Genomic DNA, 27840 nt, shown 5'->3' on the forward strand with positions numbered 1-27840 from the left:
ATATATATATGTATATATATATATATATATGTATGTATATATATATATATATATATATATATATATATATATATATATATATGTCCAGAAGATTCAGCAAACACAAATGTTTAAACCCAGATTTTGTATGTATGCTATGCAATGATAAATGGCCAGTAAGGGGCCAGGAATATTCTTCATTGCATCATGTGATGGAAAACACATACATAGCCACATGGAAGCATAAAAATGTACAGAATGCAAAATACATAAATATTCACACTAGAAACAATATATATAGAAAGATCCAATATACTTTCCTGCTTTAAGGCTCTATTATACAAAACGATTATCGGCCGTTACGGACGTTAATGTCGGATGATCGTTGCTGTCATTTGTCTTTCAACATGTTGAAAGACAAACAACTAATATAGCAGCGATCGGCTGACGCCGCTTCGGGGAATAGGAGCAGCGGCAGCAGACCACCGCTATACGCTATGGGCTGCCCAGACAATCAAGCGATCACCCGGACAGCCCCACCGCAGCTCCCTGCGCCCCCCCCCCACCCATACTCACCTGCTTGCTGCCGATGTGGTAATAGTGCTGCCAGCGAGCAAAGAACGCTGACAGCGCTTGTTTGCTTCTCTCCATCGCCCTGTGTAATTGGGGCTTTAGTAACTTTTAATGCCAGTCCCCACGTCTAGGAGGCTTACTCACATGAACCTGCATAGTATCTACTGCCCCCTGGTGGTGCTCATGAAAGTGGCCATCACATTGTAAGAATATTTGACTAGCTCACATTATCGACAAAATACTAACTAAACTCTAACCAAAAGGGATATTAGGGCCAAAAGAAGATGCTGTAAGGAAGAGGAAAGAAGCATACACCAGATCCAAGAATAGCAGAGGAGAAGAAATGCTTTGCTCACACATGGGACGGGACAGAGATGAGCTGAGTATAATGTGTGAGTGAGATGGTAGTTACCTGCTGGTGAGCGCCTCTGCCATTACTGTATGTGTGAAAGGTTTCTACAATGGGGACACACAAAACGCAGATTGATGCTTATTCACATTGCAGTATTTTGTTAAACTGCCTCAAAGCAGGAAAGAGAGCAATGAAAAAGTTGTATGTACCGGAAGTTAAAAAAAACAATCCCCACCCAGCTTTGTCAAAGAAAAAAAAAATTAAAAAGTTATGGGTGTTGGAATGTGATGACTCCACCCGTTGCCACCCAGAACCTAATCCCCTTGTGGATCTTCATAGCCGGCACCACAGGCATACTGGTCCATGGCCCCCACGTCCTCCCCATGTTTCCGTATGTCCCGCTGCACACTTGACGTATGTCCCACAGCATACCTGATGCACATGCCGCATGCCCAGCCGCATACCTGATGCACATCCTGCCGCCACTTCCTGCTGCTGATGCGCTCTTGGTCCCAGGGTGAGTATTTGGGGGAGGTTGCGGGAGAAAATATAAGACATCCCCTGAAAATAAGACATAGTGCCTGTTTTTGAGAAAAAAAATATAAGGCACTGTCTTATTTTCGGGGGAAACATGGTAGTAAAACCTAAAAAACTAATTAAAAAAACTATGGGGGATATTTATCAAACTGGTGTAAAGTAGAATTGTCTTAGTTGCCCCTAGCAACCAATCAGATTCTACCTTTCATTTTTCAAAGAATCTGAGAGGAATGTAAAGTGGATTCTGATTGGTTGGTAGGGGCAACTAAGACAATCTTCTAAGACTAATTCACACCAGTTTGATAAATTTCCCCTTATAACTTTATTTAAATAAGAAAAATGAATTGTGTGTCGGCTCAACCGTTCAGCTCCAGGGCCAATTTCATGAAGAGGATGCACGGTTTCTAGGTTTCCAGCCCACATTCAAGGTAGAGAGATAAAAAAGGTTTGGATCCAGCACGTCCAAAAAATGTGGTTAAAAATTAGGCTTTTATTTCATCACGAAGGATAAAAATGCACTAGAGGTTACACAGTAGCTAGATGACGTGTTTTGCGCATGCCCACTCAATCATGTCTAGAGCTACACAGGTGTTCAAAAGTTAAAAAGCAAAAGACGGTGTCAGGAATCTGCAGTAGCCTGGTCTGAACTGGGCCTGGTGTTTTGCTTTTGTGTGCCACACCCGATTGCTTCTCAGCTTCTGGCTTTGCAGGAGTTAAGCTGAGGAGCTTCTGGACTTGATTTTACACCTGTCTGGTCTCTGTGATTGACTGGTTTCTCTGCCTGTCTGCAGCCTGGAGGATCAGAGCGCCGGTCCAATGAGGATCCGGACCGGGCTCTTGCTCAGTATAAAGCAAAGCTAAGGCAGAGTTCCAGTGCTGGCTATTTAGGTTAACTCCTGGCTCCAGCTTCCCTGTCTATTCCTGCGAACCCCTTTCCTAATCCCTCTGTTTGACTCGACTTGTTATCTGACCTTCTGACGATCCCTTTGCCTGCTGATTTTGTACTTTGCTGCCTGTTTTGGTTTTGACCCGGCTTGTAGACTATTCTTACTGTATGTATGTTCGTCCGTCTCGTTCTGTGTGCACGTAATCAGCATAGGGAACGTCTATGTGGTTGTCCACGGCCGCCTAGGGCCGATCGAGGCAAGCAGGTAGGGACAGTGGGTGGGTACAGACCTAGGGCCCACTGTCTTGTCGTGTTTGTACCTTCCGATCCTGACAGATTAACCAGCCAAACTGGTTTTGCCTCACGGTCACCATGGATGCCATGACCGCCATAGTGGACCACGTGCAGCAGCTCAACACCATGGTGCAGGAGCTGGCTGAAAGGGTCCAAGAGCAGGAGACGGCCCCCCGACAGTTTACTATGACCTCCCCGGTACCTCCTGAGCCTCCAGTTCAGCTCCCAGAGAAATTCAAGGGGGACAGGAGAAGTTTCCGCACCTTCCGAGAGGGTTGTAATCTGTTTTTCAGGCTGCGTCCTTGCTCCTCTGGAGACGAGGCTCAGAGAGTGGGCATAGTTATGTCCCTTCTCCAGGGGCCCCCTCAGGAATGGGCATTCTCCCTGTCACCTGACTCTCCCGACTTGCAGACAGTTGACAGGTTTAGAGGCATGTCCCCTGCGGCTCAGGTGCCCAGTGAATATTACTGGGGCTGACTCTGCTCCCTTTGCCCAAGGGGACGTACGGTATATTACCCCCCATCTAGAAGTCAAGGTGGGGTCTGTTCATGTTGAAAATCTGGATTTTCTTCTTATGCATAATTTATCTTCTGATGTGATTCTGGGATTACCCTGGCTGGAGGTACATAACCCTGTGTTTGATTGGTCTGGCAGGGAGCTTGTTAGGTGGGATCCTGAATGTATTTCCTATTGTATTCCTGTGTCTCTTGCCGAGTGGTCCCCTGGGCAGGGGAAGATTCTAGAATTTCTGTCAGATTATGCGGATGTATTTGACGAGAAGGCAGTGGAGGTATAACCTCCTCATAGGCCGTATGACTGTTCAATTGATTTACTCCCCGGTGTCAAATTTCCTATTGGACGTATTTTTAACCTGTCCTGTCCTGAGAGGAAGGCTATGCGGGAATATATAAAGGATAGTCTTCGTAAGGGTCATATTTGTCCTTCCTCCTCTCCTTAGGGGGAGGGGTTCTTTTTTGTAGGCAAAAAAGACGGAGGGCTTCGGCCCTGTATTGACTACAGAGAATTAAATAAAATTACGGTCAAGAACCAGCACCCGCTACCCCTCATCCCGGATTTGTTCAACCAGATAGTGGGAGCTAAATGGTTTTCCAAGGTGGACTTACGGGGAGCATATAACTTAATCAGAATCCGGGAAGGGGATGAGTGGAAGACCGCCTTCAAAACCCAAGAGGGCCATTTTGAATTTCTGGTTATGCCCTTTGGGTTATGTAATGGCCCAGCGGTTTTCCAACACTTTGTAAATGACATTTTTCGTGAGCATCAAGGATATTTTCTTGTTGTTTATCTAGATGACATTTTGATTTTTTCTCCTGACTGGGCTTCTCATATTAGGCATGTCCGGACTGTTATGGAGCTTCTAAGACAGAATAATCTGTATGCCAAATTGTCGAAATGCCAGTTCGGGATCCAGGAGGTCTCATTTCTGGGGTATCGTATAACCCCAAATTTGTTTGGGATGGATCCGCTTAAAGTAGTGGCCATTGAAAACTGGGAGCGACCCAATAGTCTCAAAGTACTGCAGAGATTTCTGGGATTCGTAAATTACTATAGGAAATTCATTAAGGGGTTCTCCCTTATAGCTAAACCCCTCACGGATCTGACTAAGAAGGGAGCGGATCTGGTTAACTGGTCCTGGGAAGCTATTCAGGCATTCAAAAAACTGCGGCGTTGTTTCTTAGAGGCTCCAGTGCTGGCACAACCCGACTTTGAGCGTCCTTTTGTTGTGGAGGTTGACGCATCGGAGGTAGGAGTGGGAGCGGTCTTATCTCAAGGGTCAGCTGCTCTTACTAACCTCCGTCCTGTTGCATTTTTTTCTAGGAAGTTCTCTCCAGCAGAGTGTAACTACGATATCGGCAACCGGGAGTTACTAGCCATAAAGATGGCTTTTGATGAATGGAGGCATTTCCTAGAAGGTGCTAAACAAAAGGTGGTAGTGCTTACCGACCATAAGAATCTGGTATACCTTGACAGTGCAAAATGTCTCACTCCACGTCAAGCTTGATGGGCCTTGTTTTTCACTTGGTTCAACTTCGAAATTACTTATCGGCCTGGTTCCAAAAACATCAAAGCTGACGCCTTGTCGTGCAGCTTTGACATTGAGAGTTCTCCTAGGAACCAGCCTGATACTATACTGAGCCCCGGTGTTGTTGTGTCAGTCCTACAACCAGACTTGGTAACGCAGATCGCGGAGTCTCAGACCCTGGCACCCCGTAATACTCCAGAATCCCTCCTATTTGTATCCCCAAATCTACGCCTCTGGGTCTTGGAGGATATTCATAGTTCTGTGTTAGCTGGTCACCCGGGGGTGGCGGGGACTAAGTATTTGCTCTCACGCCACTACTGATGGCCGTCCTGGGCTCGAGACGTGAAATATTTTGTTGATGCTTGTGAGACTTGTGCTCAATCCTAAGGTCCCTCGTAGGCCACCGGAAGGTCTGTTACACCCTCTGCCAGTGCCCACGAGACCTTGGACACACATTTCTATGGATTTTATCACAGACCTACCACTGTCCAAGGGGAAGACGGTAATTTGGGTGGTGGTGGATAGGTTTTCTAAGATGTGCCATCTTATCCCTCTGTGTAAACTCCCTAATGCTCGTACCCTAGCCACACTGTTTATCAACCACATTCTACGTTTACATGGTGTCCCAGAGAACATTGTCTCCGACAGAGGTGTTCAGTTTGTGGCAAAGTTCTGGAGGGAGTTCTGTGGTAGATTGGGTGTCTCGTTGTCCTTCTCCCCTGCCTTCCACCCGCAGACTAATGGGCAGACTGAGAGGATAAATCAATCTCTCGAGCAATTTCTAAGGTGTTTTGTGGCTGATGCCCAGGATAAATGGAGAGACTTTATTTCATTGGCAGAGTTCGCATTAAACAATCAGGAGCAACGTTCTATTAAAATGTCACCATTCTTTTGCAACTATGGTTTTAACCCTAGGTACTCTTCCACTCACTCTGCGGAATCAGTTAACCCCTCAGCCGAAGCTCTGTTCTCTAAACTGTGCACAGTTTGGGCCTAAGCTCACCAGAGCTTAGTTAAAGCCCAAGAAGTTTACAATCCGGCAAACTAGCACCCAAGTATATTGGTCCCTATACCATTGTAGAAATAATTAATCCTGTGACTTTTAGATTAAAATTGCCTGTATCACTCCATATTCACAATGTTCTCCATAAAGCTCTGTTAAAAAGGTACGTTCCACCAGTGACCCTGTCGCCTCCACCTGCTCCGCTCATCATTCAGGGTGAGTTGGAATATAAGGTTGAAAAGATTTTAAACTCCTGTTGGGTACAGGGCTCATTGCAGTATCTGGTCCATTGGAAGGGCTTCGGCCCGGAAGAACGTACATGGGTTGCTGCTAGGGACATGCATGCTCCTCGCCTAGTTCGACAATTTCTTGCACGTAATCCGTCTAAGCCAGGTCCGTTCAATAAGGGTCCTGAGGCCCCTCATAAGAGGGGGGGTACTGTCAGGAATCTGCAGTAGCCTGGTCTGAACTGGGCCTGGTGTTTTGCTTTTGTGTGCCACACCCAATTGCTTCTCAGCTTCTGGCTTTGCAGGAGTTAAGCTGAGGAGCTTCTGGACTTGATTTTACACCTGTCTGAACTCTGTGATTGACTGGTTTCTCTGCCTGTCTGCAGCCTGGAGGATCAGAGCGCCGGTCCAATGAGGATCCGGACCGGGCTCTTGCTCAGTATAAAGCAAAGCTAAGGCAGAGTTTCAGTGCTGGTTAATTAGGTTAACTCCTGGCTCCTGCTTCCCTGTCTATTCCTGCGAACCTCTTTCCTAATCCCTCTGTTTGACTCGATTTGTTATCTGACCTTCTGCTTGACTATTTGACGATCCCTTTGCCTGCTGATTTTGTACTTTGCCTGTTTTGGTTTTGACCCGGATTGTAGACTATTCTTACTGTATGTATGTTCGTCCATCTCGTTCTGTGTGCACGTAATCAGCGTAGGGAACGTCTATGTGGTTGTCCACGGCCGCCTAGGGCCGATCGAGGCAAGCAGGTAGGGACAGTGGGTGGGTACAGACCTAGGGCCCACTGTCTTGTCGTGTTTGTACCTTCCGATCCTGACAGACGGCCAATCAAAGATTTCAGGTAAGTCACATGTTAAAGTAACTATTTTGGCTACTTCCCCCCGTTGCTCACCCGACACCTCCCCCGCACTGTGAATCCCCCCCAGTGCTCTCCTGCGGCACCCCCTAAACTGAGACCTCGTCCCCCAGCGCTCACCCGGCAACCGCCCCCCCGCACTGTCAATCCCCCCCAGCGCTCTACTGTGGCACCCCCAGAACTAAAACCCCACCCCCACGCACTGTGAACCTCCCCCGGTGCTCTTCCATGGCATCTCCCCCACGCATCTCCCCCCCAGCACTCACCTCACACAGCACCCCCCCGAATAACCCTTTGACCCCCTGCCTGAACTCTTCTACCTCACTAACTCAACTCTTAGTGAGGTAGAAGAGTTAAGGTAGTGAAATAGCAGGGTTGAGTTAGTGAGGTAGAACTCAACTCTGCTATTTCACTACCTCAACTCTGCTATGTAACTGCCTCAACTCTGCTATGTAACTGCCTCAACTCTGCTTTCTCACTGCCTCAACTCTGCTTTCTCACTACCTCAATTCTGCTATTTCACTACTCAACTCTGCTATGTAACTGCCTCAACTCTGCTATGTAACTGCAATTCTGCTATCTCCCTACCTCAACTCTGCTATTCAATACCTCAACTCTATGTCGCTGCCTCAACTCTGCTATGTCGCTTCCTTAACTCTATCTTGCTTTCTCAACTCTGCAACTTCACTACCTCAACTCTACTATATCTTGTGGATATCAGCTCTGCTACATCATGGACCAATCAGGCATAAGCATTGCATGATGGGAGATGTAGTTTTTTGGCCGGCACCATGTTGGATATAGATTGGCTTAAAAACTTTTAATTATGGACCGGAAGCAGCTAGAAAGACAGGATACGGCTCAAAATAAACCTGTTTCAGTCTCTGCTAAAGGTTGCCTTCACACACACCGGATCTGCAGCGAATTTCACACTGCGAAATCCACTGTGGATCCAGTGCCAGTTCATCCCTATGAGAATACATACGCGAGTATGTATGCGGTGTCCCACTAGGGGAGTTACTATTATTCACACCCTACGCAAAAGTCTGTACTTTTTGTGGTCTTATTGTAGTAAAAATAGTATTAAAGGAGAAGTCCGGCCAAAATTATTTTTTTATATGTTATTACTTATGGAAAGTTATTTAATTTTCTAATGTACATTAATTATGGGAAATGCTCATATACTGCTATTTCCCTTAATTTAGTGTATCAGGAAGTGTTAGAATTATCTCTGAAGCAGTGACGTCACGACGAAAGGTGTAATTCCTATGGAGTGTCCAGCAGGGGGCGCTCTCTATATAGAAGTCAATGAGTACCATTGACTTCTATATATAGTGCGCCCCTGCTGGATACTCCCTAGGAATTACAGTGTATGTAATGTAATGTTATGCACTGTACTTTTGTGACTTCATGAATACATTTATGGAATACTTTGGGGAGCAAGTGATCCCATAAATGTATTCAATGAATACATTTGCTGGGCACCGAGCAGGGATGGAGAGAGGTGCCATCTACCTCCCCCCTCCCTGCTGGGTGCTGGGAACATATACAAAGTACTACTTCCCCATTATCTGCAGATAATGGGGGAGTAGTACCTTTTGCTATCCCTATCACCGCCCGCTTCGCCACCGCCGCTCACACAGGCGCTGCTTTTCATGCCCCCCGCCGCTCCCCCTCCTCCTCCCGGCTTCAAATTTACTATCGCGCCGCTGATTCCCCGCCGCCAGTGCTGCTCCTCACTATCCGGCCGGCCGCTGGAATACTTGCTCCCCAAAGTATTCCATAAATGTATTTATGAAGTCACAAAAGTACAGTGCATAACATTACATTACATACACTGTAATTCCTAGGGAGTGTCCAGCAGGGGCGCACTATATATAGAACTCAATGGTACTCATTGACTTCTATATAGAGAGCGCCCCCTGCTGGACACTCCATAGGAATTACACCTTTTGTCGTGACGTCACTGCTTCAGAGATAATTCTAACACTTCCTGATACACTAAATTAAGGGAAATAGCAGTATATGAGCATTTCCCATAATTAATGTACATTAGAAAATTTAATAACTTTCCATAAGTAATAACATATAAAAAAAATAATTTTGGCCGGACTTCTCCTTTAAGAGTTGACCATTAGAATCATGGCCAAAAGTTTTGAGAATGACACAAATATTATATTTTCACATGATCTGCTGCCCTCTGGTTTTTATGTGTGATTGTCAGATGTTTTTATCACATACAGAAATATAATTGCAATCATATTATGAGTAACAAAAGTTTATATTGACAGTTAGAATGAGTTAATGCAGCAAGTCAATATTTGCAGTGTTGACCCTTCTTCTTCCGGACCTCTGCAATTCTCCCTGGCTGCTCTCAATCAACTTCTGGACTAAATCCTGACTGATAGCAGTCCATTCTTGCACAATCAATGCCTGCATTTTGCCAGAATTTGTTGGTTTTTGTTTGTCCACCCGTCTCTTGATGATTGACCACAAGTTCTCAATGGGATTAAGATCTGGGGAGTTTTCAGGCCATGGACCCAAAATCTCTATGTTTTGTTCCCTAAGCCATTTAGTTGCTTTATGGCAAGGTGCTCCATCATGCTGAGAAAGGCATTGTTGATGGCCAAACTGCTCTTGGACGGTTGGGAGAAGTTGCTCTTGGAGGACATTCTGGTACCATCCTTTTTTCATGGCTGTGTTTTTAGGCAAGACTGCGAGAGAGACAATTCCCTTGGCTGAGAAGCAACCCCACACATGAATGGTTTCAGGATGCTTTACAGTTAGCATGAGACAAGACTGGTGGTAGCGCTCACCTCGTCTTCTCCGAATAAGCGGTTTTCCTGATGTCCCAAACAACCGGAAAGGGGATTCATCAGAGAAAATGACTTTCCCCCAGTCCTCAGCAGTCCACTCCCTGGACCTTTTGCAGAATATCAGTCTGTCCCTGATGTTTTTTCTGGAGAGAAGTGGCTTCTTTGCTGCCCTCCTTGAGACCAGGCCTTGCTCCAAGAGTCCCCGCCTCACAGTGCACAGTGCAAATGTGCAAATGCACTCACACCTGCCTGCTGCCATTTCCGAGCAAGCTGTGCACTGTTGGTAGCCCGATCAGCCAAAACATTTTTAAGAGACGGTCCTGGCGCTTGCTGGTCTTTCTTGGGCGCCCTGGAGCCCTTTTGGCAACAATGGAACCTCTCTCCTTGAAGTTCTTGATGATGCGATAGATTGCTGACTGAGGTGCAATCTTTCTAGCTGCGATACTCTTCCCTGTTAGGCCATTTTTGTGCAGTGCAATGATGACTGCACGTGTTTCTATAGAGATAACCATGGTTAACAGAAGAGAAACAATGATGCCAAGCACCAGCACCAGTGTCCAGTGGTGACATTCTTACTTAATCATGACACACACACCTGTGTTAATGGAGTAATCATTGAAACGATGTTAGCTGGTCCTTTTAAGGCAGGGCTGCAATGATGTTGAAATGTGTTTTGGGGGATAAAGTTCATTTTCTAGGCAAATATTGACTTTGCAAGTAATTGCTGGTAAGCTGATCACTCTTTATAACATTCTGGAGTATATGCAAATTGCCATTTTAAAAACTGAAGCAGTAGACTTTCTAAAAATTAATATTTGTATCATTCTCAAAACTTTTGGCCATGACTGTAGATGTCACTGTATTATGTATTGATGTATGGAAGCTGAATAGCTGAAGGATCGTAAAGGGTTATTGTGTTTGTATGTACCAGAATCAGTGAACCAGTAGGATTTCTGCTTTCTTCTCTCCTATCCCCTCTTCTCTCTTCTCTTCTGTTGCACTCTTTTCACCCAATCACAGTGCACCCTACACGCTGTAGAGGAAGTTAGTCCCTTGGGTGGGGAAGAAGCAAGAGCTTTCCATTTGGGACGGTGTGGAGAAAGGATGCAAGCTAGAGAGCTCTCCACAGCAGTCTTATCCGGGCCCCGGCCCTCTGCCAGGTCCAGGTAGTTCAGTCTTAGCCAGTGCCCTGCATGGGTAGGACGCAGGACCGCACACTGTCACCAACTTTCTCCCAAGTCCCCATACAAAGCACTATGCAGTGTTAAACCTCTTAGGAGAGGACCAGCCAAAAGATTACCTCAACCCATGCCGTGGACAAGGAGAAGTCACAGAGCAGGACAGTATCCACTATAGAGCCACAGAGCTAAGAACTGATCCAGATGGAGCAAAGTTGCAGTAAGCCTATGAATTGCATCTCACAGCGTGGGTTTCAGCAGGGAATGCTCAGCATTCCGCTCAACCCAGGTAACAAGGTCTGGGACCTGTGTCACCCATTAGTACGGTTCGGCCAACGCTAGTGGGCATAAGGTGGTGTGAAGACTGAAATCAAAGGTCAATACAAAGGCACAGGTGTTCTTCTTCTACTACAAGTATTCTTTTATTGTATCCTCCAACATCCCAGCAGAGCAAATTTCTACATGGGTTGAGGCTCTCACAGCATCCTCCTCTCTGCTACTCTACCTCAGCACAACTCTATCAACACAACTATCTCCTACTCAGCACTTATCTCACAGATCTGGTTGTCTTATGTTCAAGTCTGTATTGGAACTTTTGTTAAGTGTATATCAAAGATCTTCTGTATTACCTGCTGCACATTTACAAGTAGTAAACCAACTCAGCGTTATCTCAGAGTCTGTGGTCATTCGTCACCACCTGCACAGCATATACACCGCAACCTTAGAACAATTCCCTACTATCTGGGAGGGTCATTACACCGCTCTGGCCATCCGTCACTACATTATCTGTGACATTATCCCAAGGGACTTGATAGCAACCCGGCAGGACACTGACCACAGGCAGGGGTGATTCTAGCCTCTCTGCTGCCCGAGGCGAACTATAGAATGAGGCCCCCCCCTGTCAATCCGCCCACATTATAATCCACTACTGCCCCCCCCAACTGCTGTCCCCAATAAACATAATGTTTGGTCCCTTGCTGCACAGAGGATGTCAGGAGAGGAGGGGGCTGAGCTTATAGGGGAGGTCCCAGCAGCACAGAGGATGTCAGGAGAGGAGGGGGCTAATCCTATAGGAGAGGTCCCAGCAGCACAGAGGATGTCAGGAGAGGAGGGTGCTAATCCTATAGGAGAAGTCCCAGCAGCACAGAGGATGTCAGGAGAGGAGGGTGCTGATCTTTTAGGAGATGGTCCCCCTCTTCCCCCCTCCCTTATAGATGGTCCCCCTCTTTCCCCTCCCTTATAGATGGTCCCCCTCTTTCCCCCTTATAGATGGTCCCCCTCTTCCCCCCCCCCTTATAGATGGTCCCCCTCTTCCCCCCCCCTTATAGATGGTCCCCCTCTTCCCCCCTTAATAGATGGTCCCCTCTCCCTTATAGATGGTCCCCCTCTCCCCCCTCCCTTATAGATGGTCCCCCTCTTTCCCCCCTCCCTTATAGATGGTCCTCCTCTCCCCCCCCCCCCCTTATAGATGGTCCCCCTCTTCTCCCCCCCCTTATAGATGGTCCCCCTCTTCCCCCTCCCTTATAGATGGTCCCCCCCTTATAGATGGTCCCCCTCTTTCCCCCCTCCCTTATAGATGGTCCCCCTCTTTACCCCCCTTATAGATGGTCCCCCTCTCCCCCCTCCCTTATAGATGGTCCCCCTCTTCCCCCCCTTATAGATGGTCCCCCTCTTCCCCCCCCTTATAGATGGTCCCCCTCTCCCCCCTCCCTTATAGATGGTCCCCCTCTTCCCTCTCCCCCCTCCCTTATAGATGGTTCCCCCCCCCCCCCCCCCCCCCTGCACAGCAGATAAAACAAAAAACAGCACATAACTCACCTACCCTCCGTTCCCCTGTCGAGCCTCTCTGGTCTGGTCCCGGCTGATGTGCGGCTGCTGGGGGTGTCCCATCCTGTCCCCGGCAGCGCGCGCATCAGAGAGCTCCCCGTGCGCCTGTGGCTGTGACTTCCGGCGCATGGGGAGCTCTCTGATGCGCGCTCTGCCGGGGACAGGGTGGGACACCCCCGGCAGCCGCACATCAGCCGGGGGACTAAGGCTACATTCCCACGTTCCGTGATCCTGACGGATCACGGACGTGGAATGCCGGTTTCGGAGACCCCCGCGCCCGGACAGCATCTGTAATTAGATGCTGGGAGCGGGGGAGACTGTATTCATAAGCACCGCGCTGTAGTAACAGCACCGCGCGGCTGATTCATTACAGCGCGGCGCTTATGAATACAGTCTCCCCCGCTCCCAGCATCTAATTACAGATGCTGTCCGGTCGCGGGGGTCTCCAGTACATGGTACAATCAGTGGCGGATTATAATGTGGGCGGCCGCCCGAACCGCCCATATTATAATCTGCCACTGCATGCCGCCCCCATGAAGACAGCTGGTGGCGCCGCCTGAGGCAGACGACTCAGGTCGCCTCATCATTGCGGCGCCACTGACCACAGGGGAAAAGGGTACACCCGGCCTTATCAACTAAAAGCAGGCGTGCCACCACACCTGTGTGCCCACCAGGCACTGGCGTCACGTGACAACATAATAAAGTCCGTCTGTATCTCGGTCATCCACCACCGGAGTGGTGTCACACTACAACACCTAGCAAGTGACCGTCCGTCCCACCGATATCATACCGCACGGTGGGTACACCACATGTAAGTTAACCTCCCACCGGCCGGCGCATACATCACCTGTTCCCTGCTCCGGCTTGCTTCGGGGGTTCCTGGCATCTTCTCGTTCTGCTCGGCCAATCAGTGCACTGCCCCACCGCAGACACAGATTGGCTGAGCGGGACGTCCAGCTGAGAACCCCCAGAGCAAGCTGGAGCAGGGAGCAGGTGATGTATGCTCAGGCCGGATGTCATTTCCCCTGCGAGTATGTATTCCCATAGGGATGAACAGGCACTGGGTCTGCAGTGGATTTCGCTGCAAATTTGCAGCATGGAATTTGCAGTGTGAAATCTGCTGCGGATCCGGTGTGTGTGAAGGCACCCTCAATGTATGTAAAGGTGCAGCCCACGTGTTATAGTTTGCAGCTCAGGGATGTAAATAATGTGAGGTTAAATCATGCATTTGGGTTGTACTAGTGTGGGTACTGTAAGTGTACGTCTTTTCACGTAAAACACAGATGTGGAAGGCCTGTAGTGGAATCCTGCCCCCTTCCCCCTGCACACGGCAGCATCTCCAAAATAATGCTTGGAGCAGGGGCGTAGCTAGGATTCATGGGGCCCTATCGCAAAAAACTGTATGCCCCCCCCCCCTGCCCTACACACGTGTGTGTGTGTGTGTGTGTGTGTGTGTGTATATATATATATATATATATATATATATATATATATATATATATATATACACACACACACACATACTCGGTGATGTGGGCAAAAAAAAATTCTCTTGTGGAGGGAGAATCCTATGGTTATATAATAGGTGCAGGAGCAGACTACCTTTTGCTTAACCCTTTATTTACTGCAGTGTGTAAGTGATCCAGTGTTCTCTTACATGCTGCAACACAAAAGAGGGTTAATATAGAAGACAATTAGCTCTCTTCTTGCTACTCCTGCACTGATAACCCCTGACCTCTGCAGGAACTCAGAGAAGAGAGGTCAGAGGTTATCAGAGTAGTCAGGCAAAGAGCTAATTGTCTTCTGTATTAACCCTTTTTTTGTTTTGCAGCATGTTAGAGAACACTGGGCCACTTACAGACTGCAGTAAACAAGGAGGCTCTTATCTTCCCTGGGCCCCCTCCCTCCATGGGCCCCATAGCAACCGCCTTCCCTGCCTCTATGGTAGCTACGCCACTGGCTTGGAGCAGAGAAACAGGGGGGAAATTCGACTACAGGCCTTCCAAATCCGTATTGTCTATGAAACACAGAACGTGTGGAAAAAGGCCTAAGTGTAAGCACAAACACCACACTGTGCTTGTCCACAATTATGGGAACAATTATATGAAAAGGAAATCAAACAATTAGATCAAACAAACTCCAAAGACAATAGCCTGGTAAATCTGCCACAAAGTGACAGCGGTGTTAATTTATCCTCTTTGCCCTTGATCAAAGAACATTTCAATGTAATTTCCAGAGGACTAAGTTTCGTTCCTAAAAATAAAATTGATTTACTTGAAACATTAATGGATATTAACAGATTTGCAAGACTTAAACGTCATTTTTTTCCCCTAACAAATAAGGGAGTCTGGAAGTCTGTGGAAGACAACAAACAGGACCTAGTAATGAATGTCGTTCACTTTTATTTGATGATTTGGTTATTACTGATGGACCTTGCACAGGAAACCCCCTCTTAGCTCTGGATAAAGAGGGGCCTGTTCAGATGAGCATGTAACAGTGTCACTTTAATGCAGGAAGTGATGTCAGTTGTCCTCTGCTCTGCACAGGCGGGCCTATTGTAGATGAATGCTGATTGGCCAGCAGCCGTACACGCCCCTGTACACGCCCCTGCGCACTGCTGCAGCTGAATAAACTAACTGATCTTCTGGCTTAAGGCAAATGTCATTTATAAAAAAAGGCTCGGCCCACCAGCTTAAAGGGACAAGCAGAAGCATGAGCAGCACTACGGGACACTGGAGCTGTATTATTAAAATCAGACAGCATACATAAGGCAAGCATTTCCTATATATCTGCTGGTGTTTTTTATATGACAAGTACACTTTAAATATCTCCTGAGCTGACAATAATTGTTAACCAGCTCCAGGTGTTACAACTCCACCTTCCTGTTCCTTCATCACTTATTATATTTCGGCTTACCTGCTGTCTTACTCACTTTGGCTCAATGTATGAGCAGTGCTCAGATCCTGGTAAGTGAACTTTAGTATATTCTTTATATGATCATACTTCTGCTGATTAGGAGGAATGACGGAGACTGTATACACTTCATATGAGCATAGACTTAATAGATGTATAGGGCTGTATACAGGTGAGCCTATAAACACTATTGACTTTTCAAGATGTACAAAAGATATCTGTATACCTGAGTCTGGGTGAATTAGCTAGATATTCGCATTGATTACTGATAAAATGTGACCTGTTATACAAGTCACAATTACAGACACAATCTATGTAACCTAATAACGCAGATCATATGTACGGTAAACATCTACAGAGCAGGTAGAAAAGGAAAATTGGTGAACTTTTAAATTTAGTAACATGTAGATGCAGATTTTGCTGGATGTGCAAATGGTGAATTTGTAGGAGAATTACTGCTGGGAACTCTGTACAGAATTCTTATAAAAAAAATTACAATAGAACCTATGGACTCTGTAACAGTTCAGTTTGTGTTCTGTCTACAGATTTATGGAACAAAGTACAGTATGACAAAATATGGAACAAAAATTGATACAATAAAAAGATAAAAAAATAAGTTTTGTATTACACATTTGTATTTTCATACATAAAGGTGAATGAATTATATATATATATATATATATATATATATATTATGATGACTTATACAGTGTATTATATTATTTGGGCACTATATAGTAAGGCGACTTATACAGCATATCATATTATTTGGGCACTATATAGTATGGCGACTTATACAGCATATCATTTTATTTAGGCATTATATACAGTAGTATGCCGACTTATACAGTGTATCATATTATTTGGGCATTATATACTGTAGTATGGCGACTTATACAGTGTATCATATTATTTGGGCACTATATAGTAAGGCGACTTATACAGTGTATCATATTATTTGGGCACTATATAGTAAGGCGACTTACACAGTGTATTATATTATTTGGGCATTACATAGTCTGGCGACTTATACAGTGTATTATATTATTTGGGCACTATATACAGTAGTATGGCGACTTATACAGTGTATCATATTATTTGGGCACTATATAGTAAGGTGACTTATACAGTGTATCATATTATTTGGGCACTATATAGTATGGTGACTTACACAGTGTATTATATTATTTGGGCACTATATAGTAAGGCGACTTACACAGTGTATTATATTATTTGGGCACTATATAACATGACCACTTCAACAGAAGGTACCTTATAGAGCACCATGTAACCTAAGGCTGGCTCTGACTATAGTGTTCCTTTTTTTCAGTTTTACTGGTGATAAATGTATATGTCAAAAACAAGAATTTTTAACAGTAAGTACTGAACATAGAGACTTGTCAGAGGATGTTATCCAGGAAACCCCAAAAGTTTACTATGTGCCCTAACATCAAAACAATAGGTACTTACTTCACCCACTTCGCTCTGTCATTGGCTGAGTGTGGAGTAGGACATCATTGGAAGAACAACACAAAAGCCGCGTCAGGGGAGCAGGTGAGGTAAGTATGCAGGTTTTGTTGTTTTTTGCACAGGAAATCCCCTTTAGAGTACGTTCACACTTACCGGATCCGCAGCGTGTTTTCTGCTGCGGATCCGCAGCAGATTTCATTTAAATGACTGAACACAGCATCAAATCTGCTGCGGATCTGCTGCGGATCCTGTAGGTGTGAATGCACCCTTAACCAGAGTTTCCCATTACTTTCCCCTCCAACAGGAGTGTTAAAAGCCGGGATGCAATTTCCTTCTGTGTGAATAGTTGCTGAGAAAATCACGGTAAACTCCTCATAGACCTGCCCAGGGACTACTTTGGCTTCTCGGTGCATATTTATGGTGAATTATCCAACATATAAGGAGAAGGAATCCGGCACCATCATTACCTGGGGCCAAAAGTTCACTTGCAGCTTCTTTTTTTAGCCCCGTACAGTAAAACTCTAAGGTCCAGTATAATCACAGTTATCTGATAACTTTACTGCACCTGGATGGTAACGCCCAGCTGATATGGAGTCCAACAATGTTCATATAGTAAAATCATTAACTCGCAGAGGTGATTCATACTGCTGTTCCTTGTTTTCCAGCTGACCTATTAACAAATCTTGCAGACACATGGCCACCAGGGCCACACATTGCTCATCATAAATAAAGTGATGACACATGGGGGGCGGGGCTTGAGCGCCGGAGCAGACGGTCGCACGATGGCCATGATACATGCCCAAATCCGTAGACACAATTTGTTTGCAGGAGACCCATCCCACCCTTGTACACTGTAGTTGGCTGCGCAAACCCTGGGTTCAATTGGCTGCGCATTCCTGCCATACTTCCTACTCCAGGGGTATTTCCTTTACGGTTCCTTTAAGTCCTTGAAATGGAAGCTAAAAACCTGGAAAAACTTCCGGGTGCTTGGATCATGGCTATGGGGGGATCTTAAAGGGGTTGCCCAGCGATAATATTTTTCTTTTAAATCAACAGATATCAGAAAGTTATATAGATTTGTAATTTACTTATTCCCATACTTATTAGCTGCTGTATGTCCTGCAGGAAGTGTCTTATTTTCAGTCTGACACAGTGCTCTCTGCTGACATCTCTGGCCAAGACAGGAACTGTCTAGAGCAGGAGAGGTTTTCTATGGGAATTCATACAAAACTGAGACAGAGTTCCTGTCTCGGCCAGAGATGTCAGCAAAGAGCACTGTCTCAGACTGAAAATAAAACAACATTTCCTGCAGGACATACAGCAGCTATTAAGTATGGGAAGACTTAAAAAATTTTAATACAAGTAAATTACAAATCTATATAACTTTCTGACACCAGTTGATTTGAAAGAAAAAGATTTTCGCTGGACAACCCCTTTAATATGCTCCTCCATCCTTATTATGATAAACAAGGGGCAGACCCTTTCTTACTTACCTCCTCTTCCCCTCTAGCCCAATTATTGGATGAGCTTGGTTGGTCAGACGCTTACCGTCACCTCCATCCATCCTCTTCTGCTTCACTGATATTACATACCTCCCCAGATCCATCTGTGATCATTCTCCTCTTGTTTTAACTTTCGGTCCCTCTTTACAGAGTCCGCGGAATTGGTCTCTGACTCTGTTTACAGATAATGACCAAATACCTGATCAATTACAAGTGTTTTTGCAACTAAATAATGAACATGAGGATAAATTAGTCCTTTGGGAAACTCTTAAGGCATACCTTAGGGGATGCTTACAATTTTCCATTTTGGCGTTGGTTTTTAAATGTAGGCATTAGTGTCAGCCATAGATGTGAGGTGCAGCAGCTTCTTTCTCTCCTTGGACATATTTTACTTTTCTCCCTTTCCTGAGTGGCTAGCACTCCTCCTGGTAAGACCCATGTGACCCCAATTAGCAGGAAGCACCTGTGCACACATGGTAAGTACCTCCTAGTTCTCTCATTCTACCTTCGGTGCAGTGGTGAGCAGTAAGACCTTGTTCACACTTGTGTTGCTTGGTGACAGCTTTCTCCGGCGGCGCCTGCTGGGTTTGGGGGGGCCTTGGGGTTTGGTCCTGTCACAGTGGGTTGCAGGGGCATTCTGTGGCCTCCCTTCCCTGCTTGTGCTCGCTTTGCGGGGTTGGCGGTCGCTGACCGACAGTGTTAATTTAGTTTAGGGACTCATGTGGGCCAGGGGACCTGCACGTGGTAATATGGTGTGATCAACTTATATACCAACATCCTGGCATTGGTTTTTAAATGAAGCCGAGAGGCATTAGTATCCGCCATAGGTGTGAGGTGCAGCAGCTCCTTTCTCTGCATGTCCATACCTTAGGGGACGCTTACAATATTGGGCAATCAGTCCAGTAAATTATTAGCCTACTTGATTCACCAGAATAACCGTTCTCCCGTCATTCTTAAAATAAATAGTGAACAGGGGACTGTTCTTAATACAGATCGGGACATTGCGGGTCGCTTTGTGCAATTTTATACGTCCATGTATGCTGCACAGAATGATACCTTGCTCTTGGATATAGACACTTATCTTGATGCAATAGAGTTCCCCAAATTATCAGCGGATGGTGGAGATTCTTTAGAAGGCCCGATTACTCTGGAGGAGGTTAAACCTGCTATAGGAGACTTGGCAAGAGGTAAGGCATCTGGCCCTGATGGCTTTCCATTAGAGGTGTATGTGAAATACATTGGCGCCTTGCCTTCTGACAACTCTGCGGGAGGCTATAGATTAAACTATATATATATATATATATATATATATATATATATATATATATATATATTAAGCTATAGGGTAAACTTCCGGATTCATTTTATGATGCCACCATTGCTGTAATTCTTAAACCAAACAAGGACCCCTTAGGGTCCTATTAAATGGGCCGATGAGGGCCCGATAATAACTGTAAACGAGCAGCGATCTGCTAGATTGGCACTCATTTACTGGGCCTATTACACGGCCTGATAATCGTTTAACAAGGGCTGCATGGACATTATTACCGATGTCCTTGCAGCCCTTGCTTAATCTGTATACATTATCTATCCATGGTCCAGGGCTCCTCTTGCACTCTGCTTCTCCCCAGGTCCCGCACGCTTCAGCTTCAGAGCGGCCTGTCTCAGCTGATGGTGAAGTGTGGCTCCGCTACAGTGGTGGTTGGTCGGGGAATAGCTCAGCCAGATGTTGGATTGTTGTGACGCCAGTGCCTGATGGGCACACAGGTATGGTGGCACATAATATACTCTGGACTTGACTGACAAGACTTGTGCTGAGAGCTTAAGGGGTAGAATAGCCGTGCTGGCTTGGTTGCATGCTGATAAGTAGAATAAGTTCAGAGAAGTAGAGAGGAGAATGTCGAGAGAGTCCCAACCCAATGTAGTACTGTGTTCTGCCTGAACTTTAGAGTTAGAATAAGTAGAATACTTGAGAGTAGAAAAGATACTTGTGCCTGTGTTTTGACTCCTTGGTCTTTGCACCACCTATTGCCCACCAGTGTCGGGCGACCCGTACTAGAGGGTGACACAAGCCCCAGACCCTGTTACCTGAGTTGAGAAGAGTGGTAAGAGTTCTCTGGTTACACCCGGGCTGTGAGATAGAGTACGTAGGCTTTTAGCAACTTCGCTCTATCTGGATCAGTTCCTCTTTCTTCAGGATACTGTCCTGCACCTTTAGACTTGTTCACGGCGTGGGCTTGGATGATCCCTGACTTGTCCTCTCTAAGAGTGTTTAGCACTGCATAGTGTGTAGAAGTGCTGCTTTCAAGAAAAGAGTGTCCTTGCTTCCCTTGTGCACCTGTTCACTATCACACCTTAGACCAGTGCTTCTCAAACTTTTTCTACTGGAGCCTCACCCAACCAACAAAATGATGCCTGGGCCTCACCAGACTGACCAAGAGGATGCCGAGGCCTCACCATCTATTGTGAAAGTCCATGCAAATATAAAAACTACTGCTAAGTCTACCCTCCATTTGTCTCCTAATCTCTGTATGACATTAAATAAGTACAAAATAAGTCAATAATGTTACTAAACCTGAGATTGTTGCGGTCAGTGTGCAGCTTATGGTCACTTTTGTGAGAACTGCCTTCAAAGCTGCGCCTCACCAGCAACTAGGGGGCGCCTCACTGTTTGAGAAGCACTGCCTTAGACTACACTGGACTCGTCCTCTAACAGGGGACCTGGCATAGGCCAGGGTCCAGCTTAACTGCTGTAGGGAGACCATTCTTGCTTGCGTCCTCTCTCCTTAAGAACCAGACAAGGAACTCCTAACACTTCCTCTCCCCATGTGACTACCTTCTACAGGGTATCTAATACCTGCTGTGAGTGGGTGAGAAGAGAGTGTAAGAGAAGAAAGGAGAAAAGGGATAGGTAGAGAAGAGGAAAGAGCTCTCATTGGTTCACAAATCACAAACAACAACAACCCCTTGAGTACTACAGCTGTGCAATACATAGGTACACAATACACATACTAGTGACATCTAGTGGCGAAACAACTACATTACCAATTACACTTGGAGTACAGACTTTTGCGAAGGGTGTATCCACTAGCAACACCAATGGTGGGACACCACACACCCTCCTCAGCAGTGTTATGCAGCGCCCACTTGCGCTAGAACCCAAGGGGTGTTTATTAGGTATTTTAGATGATGAAACCTGGACTCATCATCAACTTATTTGTTTGAGGGAAACATTATTTATGGCTAGAAAGACCGTTTCCATCAAATGGATGGACCCTGGGTCCCCTACACTTACGGAATGGATAGCCTTAGTGAACACAGCTGTATCTTATGAAAATTTGTTTATTAAATACAGGGGGTGCCCACCTAAATTCCATAAAGTATGGGGACAGTGGTGCCACCACTCTGCTACTTAATACTCCACAAATAGGTTTACCCGCCTTAGAGACACTTTAACTGTTTTTCACTCCTAATCCCCTTCTTTATTTTTTCTTTTCATATTATCGTCTATTATGTAGTTTACACCACCTTCCCTTGTATGCTTACTGGTTGCTCTATACACGTACTAACCTTGCACTATGTTGTTATGTGCTGAGTTGTGCTCCTTGCATCGTAAAAGTATGCGCACAAAATTTACAGGTTTCTTTATAATGACTTTATTGCCGTATATACGATCATTTGACCTGTGCATTTGTACGATGTTTGTTAACTCTTAATAAAATGAGTTAAAAAAAGGCACATAAAGGGGGCTTCCACCCAGCTCTGTATCTTTTTAGATAAAACCTATATGGGGACTACATACAGGGAGGGAAATTAATCTGCTGCTGCAAAAATTGGACAATAGACACATTAGATGATAAGCTTGCCATTTTTGTGGCCCTTTAACCATAAGACTGGCACTGTTAGGGGATTATATGAATTCTATTTTAAAGGGATTCTCCAGCGAATGTCTTTTTCTTTCAAATCAACTGCTGTCAGAAAGTTATATGGATTTGTAAATGACTTCTATTTAAAAATCTGAAGTCTTCCAGTACTTATCAGCTGCTGTATGTCTTGCAGTGCAGGAAGTGGTTTATTGTTTTCAGTCTGACACAGTGCTCTCTGTTGCCATCTCTGTCCATGTCAGGAACTGATCCCCATAGAAAACCTCTCCTGCTCTGGACAGTTCCTGACATGGACAGAGGTGGCAGCAGACAGCACTGTGTCAGAATGGACACAATACACCACTTACTTCATGACATACAGCAGCTGATAAGTACTGGAAGACTTGAGATTGTTAAATACGAGTAAATTACAAATCTTTCTGAAAACAGTTGATTTTAAAGAAAAAGATTTTCTCCGGAGTACCCCTTTAATTCTGACTTGGCAAAACTGTTGCTGTGTCATGCTTAGTGTTGACCAAGACTGTTTAACAAGGGCTGTGACATAATGTTATAGACAAAAAACATCCCAGACATTGCATCATTTGTAGTGCCTTACTTCATACCCAAGGTCAAGCAAAGTGTAACAATTACATATGTAACACATAAACAACAAGTTGCTTGTTATTATTTTATCAGTCTCCTTACCCAAGTTCTGACTCCGTTCCTTTCTGCTCCAGACACTGAAAACTGTGTTGAATCCTTGGCCGGCTGTCTCTGCACTCTGTGGTGCCAGTTAGCCCCCTTTGGGGTCAAGTTGCTGGCGACATCACTGTGAATAACCTTCCCAGCATCACAGACTGCAGAGACAGCCAGAAAGAGACAGAGACAGCCATAAGTATCCCTGAACTGAGAGGGAAGAGGGAGTTCAGCGGCAGAATGGAGAGGGATGTCACTAAACTCCCTCTTCCCCCCTCTGTTCAGGGATACTTATGGCTGTCTCTGTCCTCTGTGATGCCGGGAAGGTTATTCACAGTGAGGTCACCAGGAACTTGACCCTAGAGGAGGCTGCCAGGCATCAGAGAGTGCAGAGACAGCCGGCCAGGGACAGAGGGAATTTAGAGGCGGGATGGAGAGTCAGAACTTGAGGAAGGAGACTGATAAGGTAAGAATGGAATGTATTGTTAGTCTCCAGGAGGGGGTATTATTGAACAGCAATTTTACGTAAAGGGAACCAATCACCCAAAAAAGGCTCCTATGTGCCCCCCCCCCCCCCCCGCATTCTTTCAAGGCATATGAGCGCTTTAGGTGTTACTTATATGTCCCGACAAAGTACTTTTCAAAACTTACTTATTTAGTCATATGGGCGGTCCGGAGCTCCTATACGCTGACGTTCCCATGGAGGGGTGATTGCCAGGAACATTTCCCACCAGCCGCGAATTGTTGAGAGCTCCGGACCGCCCACCTGCCTAGATTAATACGTTTTTTAATAAGTACTTTTTCGAGTTTCGAGTTTACTTATATGCCCGTAAACAGTGCCGGGTGGCACATAGGAGCTTATTTATAGCGGTAACAGGGATTTTTTCATGACTAGTTTCCTTTTAACCGAATAATCCCTTTAAGCCTTGTGCGGGCTATATCATGAACTGTTGTAATTGTATTCCATTTACGTCTTTCAGGTGGTAACAGACAATAGAAGTCAATGACCTGCATCCTGAAGGTTTCCAACATGATCCGTTTTAAAAAGTCAAGGTGCCCCAAGTTGACTGTAAAACTGCAATTTTTTTTCTCTTTGACTCTTTTAATTCTGGTTTTGCTGATTTTGAGCCATTCCGTTGGGTTTTTAGTAAGACATGTTGGTAATTTACATCTTATTTCTACTTTCTCATGGAAATTTGGAAGCCATACAATAAAAGCCAGTAGATCTTACAAATCACCATACCAGTATGACTATATTATCAATGAACCGGATAAATGTAAGGAGCGTGTTCCATTCCTAGTTCTGCTTATAATGGTAGAAGGAAGACAACATGAGGAACGTGACGCTATAAGAAACACGTGGGGGAATGAAGATCTTTTGCCGGGAGTCAATATACTTAGGCTATTTTTCCTAGGTAGAGAAGCTAATGTGAACGTTGAAGCTCGACAGGCCATTTTACGGGAAAGTCAAGAATTTCATGACATTATCCAACAAGATTTCATGGACACGTATAAAAACCTCACCATTAAAGTCCTGTCGGCCATGAACTGGATGACCACGTACTGTCCGCACGCCTTGTACGTAATGAAGACAGACACCGACGTATTTGTTAACATTGAATATTTGGTCACCAATCTTCTAAAACCAGATCAAGAGCCAAAAAGAAATTATATCACGGGGTTTTTAATGCTAGAAAATTTACCCGAACGCAACCCAACTAGTAAGTGGTACGTGCCACCAGATATATACCCTTATGAAAAATATCCTCCGTTTTGTTCCGGAACGGGATATGTGCTATCAGGAGACCTGGCCCACAAAATAGTCGAAATCTCTCCGAGCGTTAGATGGATATACCTGGAGGATGTGTTCATTGGATTTTGCCTGCAGAAGTTGGGAATACAACCGACGGCACCACCTAAAATCACTGATTTTAATGTCTGGTACATTGGGTTTTCGGGGTGCGAATACCACAATATTGTTACAGCACATAACCTTGGTCCTTGGATACTACAAGACTATTGGGACAGACTACAAAAAAGTAAACAAGTCTGTACGTAAAACATCAGACAGACTTTTAAATAAATCTAAAAGACTATGCTGTCATCATCAACATCATTCTAAGGCCCTGTGCACATGTACGTTCAGCATGTACACCGGGAGAGCAACTACTGTATACCCTAAACATGCCTATAGGCCAAAATGGTGTCTTGCTGGCTGGTATACCTCAGCATGCCGCAAAAAATGAGGTTCTATACTGTGATAAGATTTTCATAGATTTTTTATTATGTATCCACTATACTGATGCAATAATAACCTATGGGTGATGGATGCCAAGCAGCTCCATCTGTCACCCATAGACTATAATGTTGTTTGTTTAAAGGTAATCTGTCACTAGGTTTATGCCACCTTAAATGAGGGCAGCATAAACTAGTGATATAAATGCTGAGCAGATCAGTGTATTACTTACATCATTTTGTTCAGTTGTTCTCCTAATATGCAGGAGAATAGGAATCTTGCCATACCCCTTCCCCCGCCCTCCAGCTGCTGATTGACAGCTGACTGCCTATACACAGCATGGACAGATAAATGCCACTGGTAGGTGGAGTTTTATGCTTCTCATGAATATCTAGGACTACTGGTCTCATGCACATAATGGAGAGGACGACTTATTTTCCTTGTTATTCAGGAGGATATCTCTGAATCAGCTACATAGAACAATATCAGCTTCTCTGTCACTAGTTTATGCTACCCTGATATAGGACACCATAAACCTACTGGCAGAGTCTATTCAACAGACACATCCAGGATGTATTAAATCAAAGAAATATTAACCAACATTTCTCGCACATGTACATCATAATGTCACAAAAGGAGAAAGACATCTGCCCTGTATGAGGTGGCCGCCACTTATGTATTATAGCTGAAAGCTGCCAAAACCAATGATACTTGCTAACAGTGTTGATCTTGCCAGATTAATAACACAAACTGTGCCTTAAAGGGGTATTCCCCCCAAGAGCTTAAAAAAAATGTAATGCTCCCAAACCTAGATCGCCTTACTCACCAAGTCCCCCTGAGTATTTTGAGCCGTCTCCCATCTTTCTAGCTGCTGCCGTTCCTGAGTTACACATTTTTCTAAAAGATGGGCAATAATCAAGATAGGAAACTACATTTCCCATCATGCAATGCTTATGCCTGATGATGGTGAAGTAGCTGAGCTGAGATGGTGAAGGAGCTGAGATGGTAATGATGGTGAAGTAGCTGAGCTGAGATGGTGAAGTAGCTGAGCTGAGATGGTGAAGTAGCTGAGCTCAGATGGTGAAGTAGCTGAGCTGAGATGGTGAAGTAGCTGAGCTGGTGAGATGGTGAAGTAGTTGAGCTGGTGAAGTAGCAGAGCTAAGATGGTGAAGTAGCTGAGCTGAGTGAGTTTGCACAGGTGAGCGGTTGTGGGGCTGCGGGCGGCGGGTGACCACCGTGTCAGATACAGATGAATGGAGGCGACAATCTGCCACAATCAGATGCCACGGAAGGGCACCCGGTAAGATGCCGGGTCAGATGCGGGAGGACGGGGGTGCCGCGGGAGGCGGCCGGACGGCCACCGGGTCAGAGGGGGGGGAGCTGCGGGAGCCAGCTAGACGGAGGCCGCGGGAGGGCACCCGGTAAGATGCCGGGTCAGATGCGGGAGGACGGGGGTGCCGCGGGAGGCGGCCGGACGGCCACCGGGTCAGATAGTGGGCGGAGCTGCGGGAGCCAGCCGGATGGAGGCAGCGGGAGGGCACCCGGTAAGATGCGGGGTCAGATGCGGGAGGGGGGGATTGGCGCCACGGTCAGATGTGGGGTGGGGGGTACGGGGGTTCCGCGGGAGGCGGCCGCCCAGTCAGGTGTGCGTGTGTGGGGAAACGGGGGTGTCGGTGGCGATGCCACGGGCGGCCAATGGGTCAGATGTGGGGGGGATTCCACGATCAGATGCAGGGGGATGTGCCGCGTGTGACCCGCGATCACCTGGTCTGTTTCGGAGGGGGGGTGGGCATGACAACGATGCCGCGGGCGGCCACCTGGACTTATTTCCGGGTCGGGGGGACGGGCCACAGGGTGAGCAGAGAGAGTGGGTACGCTTCGGGTGTGGGGATACAGGGTGCAGGGCAGGTGAGGGTGAGCACACACTGTGGAAGGGGGGGGGGGGTTGGGGGTGGCTGTTGTCGGAGAGGGAGACAGTGACAGCTGCAGTAGCTGTCACTGTCTGTGTCCTCCCTCTCTTCAGTGGACTGGGTTAGAAGCGCTAACCCAGCCTATTGAAGGGACTGAGGACACGTGATGCCGTCTCGGAGGGTGCGGGCCAGGAGCAGGGAGCATGTCGGGTTGGATTGAGGTTTGATGATTCTATGCATTCCCTGGGGGTGGATGCATCTAGATAACAGCAAAACTGTGCAAAATCCATAATAACTTTATATTGGGAAGATGGAAAGCTACGGGTGGGCAATGTATTAATGCAAAAATAATTTTGGGGGGAATACCCCTTTAACCCCTTAACGACATCGGGCGTAAATTTACGCCCTGATGCGGGTAAGGGCGTTCAGAGCGGGGCCGTGCGGCGAGCCCGGGACCGTAGGTATTAGCGGGCATGGTCCGATTGCCGTGCCCGCTAATACAGTAATCAGATGCAACTGATTCAGCCGTTCCCTGGTGTCTAGTGGCGGAGATCGCTCCCCCGGGATGTTATCCCGGAGGAGCGATCTCCGTTTCCGAAGCCGGCCGGGGACCGCTCCAAGATGGCGCCGTCCCCGACTCGGCACTCGTCTACTTCCGGCTGCAGCAGCCGG

General features: G+C 46.2%; 1 protein-coding gene across 2 annotated transcripts; it reads left to right on the plus strand.

Annotated features, from left to right (window-relative positions):
- Positions 1-924: 924 nt before the first annotated feature.
- Positions 925-26450, plus strand: LOC138788986 (beta-1,3-galactosyltransferase 2-like). 2 transcript variants are annotated; one of them, XM_069967456.1, is made up of 2 exons: positions 925-944; positions 24003-26450. In XM_069967456.1, exon 2 carries the CDS (start codon positions 24026-24028, stop codon positions 25079-25081), a length of 1056 nt encoding a protein of 351 aa, XP_069823557.1. In that variant the 5' UTR covers positions 925-944; positions 24003-24025; the 3' UTR covers positions 25082-26450. The 2 variants fall into 2 exon arrangements, with proteins under 2 accessions (XP_069823557.1, XP_069823556.1); XM_069967455.1 differs by lacking the exon at positions 925-944 and adding an exon at positions 15435-15544.
- Positions 26451-27840: the final 1390 nt, after the last annotated feature.

Source organism: Dendropsophus ebraccatus, chromosome 4 (genome assembly GCF_027789765.1).
Source record: "Dendropsophus ebraccatus isolate aDenEbr1 chromosome 4, aDenEbr1.pat, whole genome shotgun sequence".
Lineage (NCBI taxonomy): Eukaryota > Metazoa > Chordata > Amphibia > Anura > Hylidae > Dendropsophus > Dendropsophus ebraccatus.

Bases quoted from the DNA above. Each gene is read 5' to 3' on its own strand.
- LOC138788986 (XM_069967456.1), top strand. From the start codon at position 24,026: ATGACCTGCATCCTGAAGGTTTCCAACATGATCCGTTTTAAAAAGTCA.